Here is an 11,361-nt window from a genome sequence, read left to right on the forward strand (position 1 = left end):
TAAACTTTAGTTTGCAAAGGAAATAAACTTTATGTTAAGTCTCTGAGATGGATCTAACAAAACTGTCAGTCAGTGGAATTGCTTTGTGATCAGATAAATAAATACTTTTATAACACAATCCACATTTAATATCCAGGCTTTTCTTAATTTATTGTAGGGGGTTAAGAAACTGACTTTAGCAGCTTAAGGTCATAAATACTCCAGAAACAGCTTCTGTTACTGGAAACATTTCACAGAAAGTCTTGTTTTGTAAATGCTAGCATCTCATAGACCCAACTGGACCATCTGTCTCCAGCAGAGGATATGTGGCAAATGGGACACAATTACTGCAAGCAGGCTAAAAACTATTCAGCTGGTTCTATACTGGATGCACAATCTTATGAGTAACCTCACAAAACCAGAGTAAAATTCCCATTGTGCCAACTTTATTCCATAATGTGTTTAAGATTTTTTAAATGCCAAAGTGGAGTTGTGGAATGATTTGCTTCTCATTTGATGAAAACGAGAACACATCCAGATTTCCTTTCAGATATTTTACGACGACTTTTATCCTAAATCTACTCCCCACTCTTGTTTCTCTCCCATCACGCAGAAGCAGAACACCTCTGACTCCAGACTCGTCCCTTCCTTCTCTTATGTAACTCCTGGTGGTCACGGTCCACATTAGTTTTCTGCACAAAATGTGTCCAGAACCCTCAGAGCAAAACATGCTAAACATTTAAAAGAGCGTTCTTAATAAGTGTTGTTTTAACAACCATCCACCGGTCGAGAGAAGTCTTTTTTTTTTTAAGGAAATGCAGTAAGAAGTATTGTCTTGTTCTTCCACTTGGTTCTGGCTCCTCCCAGACAGATTAGTAAAACATTCCAGCCCACCTCTGGGATTCTGCTGGCTCCCGAGTTCCCTCACTCAGAACGGGATCTTAAAGGGAGCTAAAAGACTCGAAATGAGACGACTCGTCATCTTGGTGACTTTGGCCTACCTTGCCACGGCTCAGCATCAAGCTCTTATCGACTACTTGGAGAGGAGGCTGCTTGCTATAGAGGTAAGACTGTCTTTACCTCCCTACCGGGCCCTGAGCTCCAGAGTCCCCCTGAGAGGAAACTTTCAAGGACACGGTAGATGCAATGGAATGCAGATGTTGGAAAGTGCAACTCATTTCCACGAACATGAGCTCTTAGCTTTTCAACTGGTTTAGAAGAAAAACGTTTGACTGTGCAGTATTGTGCCAACATGATTACCTGACTTTCTTAAAGTCTTTTTAACTGGTCTGGAACAACATTTATTTGTGCATTCTGAAGCCTTTTCACTCATTTTGAATCCACTTTTAAAAGAAAAACATTCAGACATAATGATCTATGCCCAACTGACGAATATGAAACAGAAAAAGTCCAGCAAAGACCTGAAACACGACCTGAGTGATGCATCATCATTGTGTGCCAAGTTTCCAGCTAATAGCTCTTTGAGAATCATCCTTATGGAGGAAAAATGCTATTTTATACGTCAAAATGGGTTTTTTGTTATTTCTTTTTTGCATTCAGCTGAAGGCACAACAACAAACTGTGTGTTTGTGGCAGAAGGCTGAGAAACATCGCTAAAAGGTGGTTCTTTAGTAGGTTATCAGCTGGTTCATTTTGTGAAATTATGAGTTTATTTATGCCTGGATGATTCAGGTGATTTAAAAAAAAACAAAAAATAAATAAATAAAAAAATAAAACTGTTGTCTGCAGATGTTCAGCTCTTGGGGGAAAATTGATGAAAGAGCAAAAAATTGTCACGTTCTGTGTCCCTTTGTTCCCCAGCCCCTCCAGTTCCCACTCCAGGTTCTCCTTTTGTGTTTACTAGCGCCCTCATGTGTCGTGTCTGCATCTTCCTCATGTGTCTCCTGGTGTTCCCCGTTTGCCCTCTAGGTTTCCCCCCTCAGACTTCCCTCTCCCAGGTCCTGTGCTCTCTTGGCCCCCTCTTAGCCACGCCCCTGTAGTTTCTTTCTGTTGTGTTTTCCTTTAGTGTCAGCTTCCCCTTAGAATATTAGTTATGGTTCACACCTTCTGGTCTTTTGTTTTTTTCTCTTAGGTCATTTTCCTTTGTTACAGCCTTTCATTATTTAGTGTGTTTTTTCCCACCAGTGTTTTCTTCCTCCTCCCTGAGTTAGTAATTGTGTTCACCTGGTCCCTCTCCCCACACACCTGCAATTCATCTCCCTCTCATCTTCCCAGTCTATTTAAGCCCTGTCTTGTCACTCTGTGTTTGTTGGTTCATTGTTGTTGTTTGTTGTAATTCTGTCAAGTTCTTCTCGTGCCTCTTGTATTTTTGGATCTCCAGATCTCTATCTGGATTTTTGGACTGTTGGCTCCCAGCCTTTTGGATTACTTTTGTTTTTTTGGTTACTCCTAAAATAAAGGATTTTACTTTACATCTTCCCCAGCCTCGTGTCATCCTGGGTTTCTGCACTTTGGGTTCTAACATCCCTCCAAAACGTGACAAAAATGTTCAAAGAAAAACTGAAAGACTTTCAGAGCATCAGAAGAAATATTTACTTTGCAAAAATTACGACGCATAAAATATTTTTTATAACTAAAATGTAGGAAATGTTAATCATCTTGGCCATTTCCAAAACAAACAAACACGATTTTTTTACAGGACAAAACTTCAGTTTGCAAAAACAAAAACTCCACATAGCCTGTAAGTCAGAATTTAGGGTTACACTTTACAATAAGGGTCCCTTTATTAACATTATGTTGTGCTTTATGAAACATTACTAAATGAAGTATTGACAACTGCTTAACCATATTATGTAATGCATTACTGAGCAGATACCCCCCTACAGGTTCTTTGGCCTAACCGTAAGGACCCCACATACTTAACAAATACTAGTAGCACTAATTAAAGGACCCTTTGTTTATTAATGCTTAATAATGCACTAAGTAACATTAATAAAGAGACCCTTATAATAAAGTGTTACCAAATATATTCTGTTTATGCCAGAATCTTTAGTAAAAATCTTTTTATTTTATATTAATCCCCTCTAAAACAAATATTTTAAATCCAACTCACAAAAATATAACTCATCTCCAACCTCTAGTGACCAAATTTTTTTACTGTGCTGTTTCAGACCTTTACTGTACGACTATGTAAAAAACAAACATCTGTGTGTTATCTCTACTGAAATGTAAACAGGTTGAGTTCACACTTTGCTGCTTTAATTTTTCTGATTGAAAACAGGACAGGATCTCTTTGTGGCAGGAGCAGACCACACGCTACGCCTCAGAGCTCAGAGAGCTGAAGCAGCAGATGGTGTCACAGCTGGAGAGTCTCGATAAAGAAAAAGAAACTCTGAGAATAAACCTGGACGGCGTGGGGACGAGGGTGGACCGAGTGGAACGGGAACTGGACTACCTGGAGACGCACAACGGGGTCCAGCCGTGCGTGGACGTGGACGACAAGCTGATCGAGCAGCAGGTGACTCTGGTGAAGGAGAAGCAGAAGGAAAAATATCTCAAATTCACAGGTGAGCTCAAGGGCAGGGTTTTTTCTATAGACTATAGAGTTCATCTGCTACCTACAGTAAAACACGGTGGTGGTTCCATCATGCTGTGGGCTGTGTGGCCAGTGCAGGGACTGGGAATCTTGTTAAAGTTGAGGGACGCATGGATTCCACTCAATATCAGCAGATTCTGGAGACCAATGTCCAGGAATCAGTGACAAAGCTGAAGCTGCACCGGGGCTGGATCTATCAACAAGACAACGACTCTAAACACTGCTCATAATCTGCTAAGGCGTTCATGCAGAGGAACAAGTAGAACGTTCTGGGATGGCCATCTCAGTCCCCAGACCTGAATATTATTGGAAATCTGTGGTGTGAGTTAAAGAGAGCTGTCCATGCTCAGAAGCCATCAAACCTGAATGAACTAGAGATGAATTAGAAAGAAAAATGGTCCAGAATACCTTCAGCCAGAATCCAGACGCTCATTAGAAGCTATAGGAAGCGTTCAGAGGTTGTTATTGTATCTCTGTGTGTCTCCTAAATGATTTATTTAATGGGAATTCTTTATCGAAACAACCAATGATTTATATCGAATAAATCTATGTATAATCATGAAGATTAACAAGGCCCACCTTATGTGTCATGGAGCCAAACCACAGTGTTGAGCATGTTCCCGTCTCATTTCCAGACTGCAACGACATGATCTCCAGCATAAAAGCCATGAAGATCCAGAAGCGAGTCGGAGGGTCAAAGGGCATTTGGAGCAAAGACACCACTGGTAAGGTCTACATTTTTAACGGGACATCTGGGGACACCATCAGTGAGTTCGGCACCATGCAGGACTTGACCCGTTCTCTGGGTTTCTCCCTGTCCACTGGCCTGAAGCTCCCCTCTGCTTGGGAGGGAACTGGACACGTGGTCTACAACAACCATGTGTATTACGTAAACCAGGCTGAGGAGACGTCAGTGGTTAAATACGACATAATGAATAAAGTTCTAACAGATAGTGCAGTGTTCCCAGTGCAGGACCACATCCCTGTGTATGAGCTGAACCCTGACACCATGATAGACCTGGCTGTGGATGAGGAAGGCCTGTGGGCCATCTACGCCACGCGGCAGAACGAGAGGTACATCTCTCTGGCTAAAATGGACAGCAGGTCCCTGGACATCGAGCAGATGTGGGAGACAAATTGTCCCAGAGAGAACGCAGAGGTGGGCTTTGTCATCTGTGGCACTCTGTACGTCGTGTACAACACCAAGCAGCCTGGTCGCTCACGGCTGCAGTGTGTGTTTGACGTGAACGACATGGTGACGAACGAGGAGGCGCCTCTGTTTTACTTCCCCAAACGCTACGGGTTTCACTCCAGCCTGAAGTACAACCCGCAGGAGCAGCTGCTGTACGCGTGGGACGACGGCTACCAAGTCCTCTACAAGCTCACCATGAAAACGAAATTAGAAATCTGAACTGAAAAACAGCAAGTCGAGGTTTTTAACTGTTCCCAATTAAATGTTTAGAAATGACGTTTGTCTCTCAAGTGAAGCAGTAGTGGTTATTAATGATAAGCACATTTGTCATTTTAAACATAGTTATTTACTGTTATTTTAGTCTTTTTATTTAAGGTGAATGAACTAGTCCTAGTAAAACAAGCGATTTGGACAACAGACTGATTTTAAACACTGCAGTATCAGACGTATTGTGATCATATGACAATTGTAGACTTTGTCTACAACGCAATAAAAGGATTAGTTTTTGTTTTTAAGGAACTTATGTGAACACATGTCACATTACCATCTACTAACCTCATGGGCTAACTGTTTATTTTATGCTTTAGATTCAACTTTTCCACTTATTTTCACTCTTTTTAGGTTAAAATACATCCAGTCAAGTTTATTGGTCAAACAAATTTGATTTTGTTTTCATAACTTTTGTTTTGTTGCTCCAGCATGAGTGACACCAAATCCATCATAACTCATAAACATGTCTTCCTAAACAATGAATGCAATGTATCTTTAGGACGGCATTAGTAATAATAATGTATTTGTATTACATCATTAATGTAATCTGGTGTGAGAACCTGCTAGCTGGCTAGCACTATTGTTTTTTTTTTTGAGTGCATGACCACATCTCACTTATTGAAATGCATTTCTAATAAAACAGCTTTCTTTAATCTACCCAAATCAGTTTTCTTGCTTTGCTTGTTTTATTTTATTGTGATTTATTATTTCTGATTAAACATGAGCGTCACCTGCAGGTTCCATCTCGGCTCTGACCAGAAAACGCTGTTGTTGTGTCCTTGGGCAAGACACTTAACCCGCCTTGCCTGCTGGTGGTGCCCGCCAGGCCTCGCCTCTGTCAGTGCACCCATCCCCACTGCTGTGTGAATGTGTGTATGACGGATTGTATTGTGAGGAGCCTTGGGGGGTTGTAGAACCCTAAGAAGGACACAAATAGAGGCCTTTTACCTTCACTATAAAACCTAAATAATGCCAACTACACAGTGGAAACATCAAAAATGTCACCATTTGATTTGACAACAGCCATAAAACCAGAAACAAGTGCTGAAACACATTTATTTTGTCTGAATGTATATAAACATCTATAAAAACTGTGCATTGAGTCTGGATAAAATCTAAAGATACAACAGCAAAGTTTGTTCTGTAAAATGTCGTAGAACACTTGTATATCAGAACCGTCGCTTCAAAGATGACATTTTAAAACCACTTCCAGATATTTTGGGACCAAACGCTGCTTGAACCTGGAGGATAATCGTACTAATTTTAACTTCTTTAAGCACCAACCATGTAATATCCCCCCATTTTTCCCCTGGTTGCAGCTCAGTTTAACATCGTTTATAATTTACACGATCCCACAAATTTGATCAAATGAAATTCTAATCCAGACATTTTGGATGATGGCATCCACATGCGAACATACCATTTAAATTAAAGAATTCAGTGAAAGGCACTGATGTGTCTCTCCGACGTGAACTCATAGATAATCACAAGAAACAGATCAAATATAGCACTTGCACATAAATATGCAAAATATAATTAGAAATTACAGTTAAACACTTCAAACTTTGATAACATCAGAGTTGGAACTTCCAGGAAAACCAGCTTCTTGAACGCGGCTGAAGAATCATAACGTATCCTGTAGTGTGCATCCCAGGCACAGAACTGAAGCAAGGCATGGTGGTCCTTATTGCTAATGAGATTATTGGCATTTAAAACAGCCTGCTAATTTGCACAGATTAAAGTCTCAGGTGAGGAACTGGCATGGTGACGTCCCGGAAGAATCGATGCACCAGTGCATTTTTGGCAGAAATCCTTTTGTTTGGGTCGTAGTTCAGCATTTCCTAAAAGATAGAGTCAAAACAAAGTAAAAAAAATGACTGGTATTACCATCTGTAAGATGTACAGCAGAATGAGGGAAATTATTTCGGTTCTTACTCCTAGAAGTTCCCTTCCATCCTCATCAAGGAGAGGAACCACTTTAGACAAATCCTGTCGAGCCCACTTGGGGAAAGATGGTTTGTAGTCTGGCATGGATGTGACTCCAGGCCAAACGGTCTCATCAGGCGTTCCCAAGGTTCGAAAGATTCGGAACAACTGGTCTATCTCAGAGTCGCCGGGGAATAAAGCCCTCCTGGTGATCTGTGGACACAGGTGTACTAGTTAGATGTCAACAACACTCCACATCACACAAACGCTGTTTATTTTGATTTATGAGGCTGTGTTTATCACCATTTCAGCAAAGATGCACCCCAGACTCCAGATGTCAACAGCTGTGGAATAGTATTTGCAGCCCAGGAGGATTTCTGGTGCTCTGTACCAAAGTGTTACCACCTGGAAATTCAGAAAAGTGGTTTTGTACAAGAAGCTAAAAGAATAAACTAAGCTGTCCTGATAAAACCCACTTAGACAGCTTACCTCATGTGTGTATGTTCGTACGGGTACCCCAAAGGCTCTCGCCAGGCCAAAGTCAGCCAGCTTGATCTCACCTTGGGCGTTGATGAGCAGGTTTTGAGGCTTCAGGTCTCGATGAAGAACTCTGTGGGAGTGACAGAAGGCCAGGCCTTGCAGCAACTGGAAGAGATAACTCTAAAAGAACAACAAAAGTAAGATCAGATCTAATTTGCACAGAAGATTCAATCCTAACATTTTGAGGACTGACAGTCACAAAGTGATGACTACCTTGACCAAAGGCAGCGGGATTCCTGTGACTGAGGAGGAATCCATGAACTTTTTCAGATCCTGATGAAGGAACTCAAAAACAAGGTAAAGTTTGTTCTCCGTATGGATGACGTCCTGGAGTCTAATAAAAAAACAAAAACAAATGATGACAGTTGGCAACGGTTCAGACGTGCTCTGGCCGTGGCTCAAACACTAAGAACTTACTTGACAATATTTGAGTGACTGAGTTCTTTGAGGAGTGAAATTTCCCGGATGGCCGTGCTTGGTACGCCTTCTGTTTCTCTGCATTAGGGACAAACAAACCAGAGCTTTACACCAAAACAAATAATGACCAGCAAGCAGGCATTGCTGAATACAGTAGTGATGCACCGATATGAAATTTTGGGCCGATGCTGATATTAAAATCGCTGTTATGACCGATAACCGATATTTGCCTAGACTGTTATACTGACATTAATCTGTCTAAAATCAACAGATTTTGTATAGAATGAAAATTATTAAAGCTGAATTTACCGTATTATGTACACACACAACACACACATGCTTCTGAGATGATTTCATTCACTGTCACATGACTAAACAAATACACATCACCCCCTCACCCTCTGAAACAGATAAACAAATGGAGACAAGATTGAAAAAATATCGGTTGTTCATATCGGCCCACTTTTATTTATCAGGCCGATACCAATATGTTAAAAAATGACTAACATTGGCCAATACCGATATTGATGCTGATATATTGTCCATCCCTAGAATACGGTCATTCCCTTTAACAAGGATTATACAGTGCTGCAAAAACATATACTCCCTTACACATTTATTGTTTTAGGCATTCATTTATGAATTTATTCTACAAATTGCCATATCAGACACCGATGATGAGTAAAACGCAAAATGCTTTTCATGTCACGCAGCTGCTCTCCTCATATCCCAAATGGTCCCGATGGTTGTTGTCACTGCTTCTGCTGCATGCTCGCGTTCATTTTCGCTTTTGTTTTCGTCCTAACGGCTCACGCCATATTGTCTTTTTATTGTTTTTATAGATGGTGTTGGATACGTCTGTACGGGGAGTTAACCGAGGTTAACAGTCAAACCGGTTAATCCCTGCAACCCTAACCTCGAACGGATTAAATTATGGCGTACTTTGACGGAATAAAAATTTTAAAGGTGCATTATGTAGAAATGAAGTCAAAATTTTATCCTGTGCTTTTTGCCGGCAGTTGTCAAATTACAACTGTCGGCGCTGCGGTATTAGCTTGCAGTAGATATGGCACCCCCTCACTCACTGATGGTAAACAGTAGTTACGACCCTCCTTTTGTTTTGAATGGAGAAAAAGTGGCAATCCCCACAACCAGCTGGATATGAAATATGTTTCAGTGTAACCTTTCTTCCAAAATGACTGAAACATTAGACTCTTTTGGGACTTTCTCACTGTAAAATTCTTACTATATTCTTACACTTTTAAAATGTTTTAATTGTCTATGGACGCGCTGATCAGTGACGTCACTCATTGCAAACATGCTGATGATATGCTGACGTATTTGCAAAGTCCTGAAAAGGCTGATTTTGTACAGACACAACGGCTGAAAACACTGATCCATTGTGTTTTCCTGGAACTTCAATAGTGGAAACATGGCTATCGAGTACGCTAAATGATCCCACACAGCAGCAGATGGTGCCTTTGCTAGTTTAAGGTCAAATTCAACAATAAGAAAGAGATGAGACAAAAAAGCCTCTATGGGACAGTTCCGTAAAACATCTCTGGTGACCACACAAAGACCCATCTCACCGTCTCCAAAGAGCATCTTGATGATATTTTAGAAAGTGGAACACTTGTTTAATCAATGCATTTTTGTAGTAGTCTCTAGTACTAATAAATGACGAGTAAGTTGTTTGCAGGGGGAAGAAATATCCCAGTGCACCATTCTTCTGACCTAAAATTTGCCCACATCACAGCAGACCTTCTGATGGCAGGATTTGGAGTCTTTTTCCTGATATTTGGACATCTCACTCCGGATCGGACAACAGCAATGCAACTCGACCACTGATTTGCAACATAGACATTTTATCTCCACAAATAACACAAGGCTGGAGGAACTTCGGCTGTGTGGTGGCATTGCTAATGCTAAAGGTTAGCTTGAATTAGCTGAGAAGTTCTCTGCTGTTTCCTGGACACTAGAACAAAAAATTTACTGGACACTAATCCAACAACACCCAAGATGGGTGAGTCCATGAATGTTATTCAGTGTGACGTAGATCTGTCAGGCTTTTCTAATTCTAGTTTCACCGTCTATTTTCTATCAGAAGCTAATGCAGGAGAAAGGTGTGGGAGACTATTTTCATGTTCAGTCTGCATGAAAAACTCAGTAACCATAATCAGGAAAAACATATTTAAAATGGTTTTTCAGTCAACAGCATCTTTGAGACTTTTTTGAAAATATTCTCTGGAGTGGTGAGACTATTTTGGTGAAAAACTAACTTCAGAAACACATCAATATACCAACAGTCAGACACGGTGGTGGCAGAGTGATGGTCTGGGGCTGCTTCAGGACCTTGACCACTTACTGTAATTGATGGAACCATGACTTCAAACATGTCAACCCACTCGTTTGGCTGGAATAAAACAATGTCAAAAAAATGTGGTCTAGGAATCCTTCACAGCAATGTAAGCCTTGTTATTAGTTCTCACAGATGCTTGATGGATGTTTATGCAGCTAAGGGTGTTGATTGGTTGTTTGTTTCCTTAATAAATAAATTAAATCATCATTTGAAAACTGCTTTCTGTTTTTACTTTGATCATCTCTGGTATTTGTGTTGGAAGACATCGATAAGGATCCAAATGCTTTTTTCAGAGTGCTGAAGTTTGGGTATGTTGGTAGTTTGACAGCTTGAGATACTGAAAGGTACCCTCCTACAGCAGCAAAACTATAAAACATGTCCATTCAACTAATAAATCAACCAAAGGAATGAAACAGAATAGCATTCAATGTAGAGTCAGAAAACTACTTCTGATCACTCACTAGTAACATCTGATCGTAGACTAAAACACAAGACAATGAAAAATTCCCTTAAATAGTTACATATTTCACTTGCTCAGACGCTTTTACCCAAAGCGACTTGCAAAAAATTGTAAGTCGCTTTGGGTAAAAGCGTCTGCTAAGCACATAAGCATAAACATAAACAAACATATCCAGCTAACCTACAGGGTTATATCCAAGGATGCTACGTCACTTAGTCCTGTGTGGAGGTTATATTAGGCACTGAATAATTACAGTTTAACGAGAAACGCTTATTTCTGTTGTTGCAGGAAGTGGGCAGACGATCACCAGCCACGAGGTCGTGGATAAAAAAAAAATCTGAAGCATTAGTGGATGTTTTTAGCGCGGCGTTAGCTCTGGAGATAACTCCTGCCTCTTAACTTACGTGTCCAGGCGGATTTTCTTCAGAGCAACAGTTTCTCCGGTCACTTTATTCTTGGCTTTGTACACCACTCCATACGTCCCTTCTCCTATCTTCTCCACTTTCTGAAATGAGTCCATTTTGCTTACAAGAGCGGGACTGTTTAAAGTTTAGCTGCTTAGCAATACTGGTCTCTTTGTGTGCGCGCTAGCAGCAGCAGCGACAGCGGCTCGGTGGCTACAGAGGGGCGATGTTAAGGAGCAACGCGGGGACAAACCGACA

General features: G+C 40.8%; 2 protein-coding genes across 2 annotated transcripts; one reads left to right on the forward strand and one right to left on the reverse strand.

The window, feature by feature from the left end:
* Window positions 1–792: 792 nt before the first annotated feature.
* olfml3b (olfactomedin-like 3b) lies at window positions 793–5,177 on the forward strand. Its single transcript, XM_015959707.3, has 3 exons — window positions 793–1,043; window positions 3,221–3,506; window positions 4,171–5,177. The coding sequence occupies exons 1-3, from the start codon at window positions 945–947 to the stop codon at window positions 4,944–4,946; spliced, it is 1,161 nt and encodes a 386-aa protein (XP_015815193.3). The 5' UTR covers window positions 793–944; the 3' UTR covers window positions 4,947–5,177.
* An 862-nt stretch (window positions 5,178–6,039) lies between these two features.
* Window positions 6,040–11,361, reverse strand: cdk2 (cyclin dependent kinase 2). Its single transcript, XM_015959706.3, has 7 exons — window positions 11,104–11,361; window positions 7,881–7,958; window positions 7,677–7,797; window positions 7,413–7,583; window positions 7,227–7,328; window positions 6,933–7,136; window positions 6,040–6,838 (listed from the first exon to the last, which is right to left on the reverse strand). Exons 1-7 carry the CDS (start codon window positions 11,217–11,219, stop codon window positions 6,734–6,736), a joined length of 897 nt encoding a protein of 298 aa, XP_015815192.1. The 5' UTR covers window positions 11,220–11,361; the 3' UTR covers window positions 6,040–6,733.

Source organism: Nothobranchius furzeri, chromosome 3 (genome assembly GCF_043380555.1).
Source record: "Nothobranchius furzeri strain GRZ-AD chromosome 3, NfurGRZ-RIMD1, whole genome shotgun sequence".
NCBI lineage: Eukaryota > Metazoa > Chordata > Actinopteri > Cyprinodontiformes > Nothobranchiidae > Nothobranchius > Nothobranchius furzeri.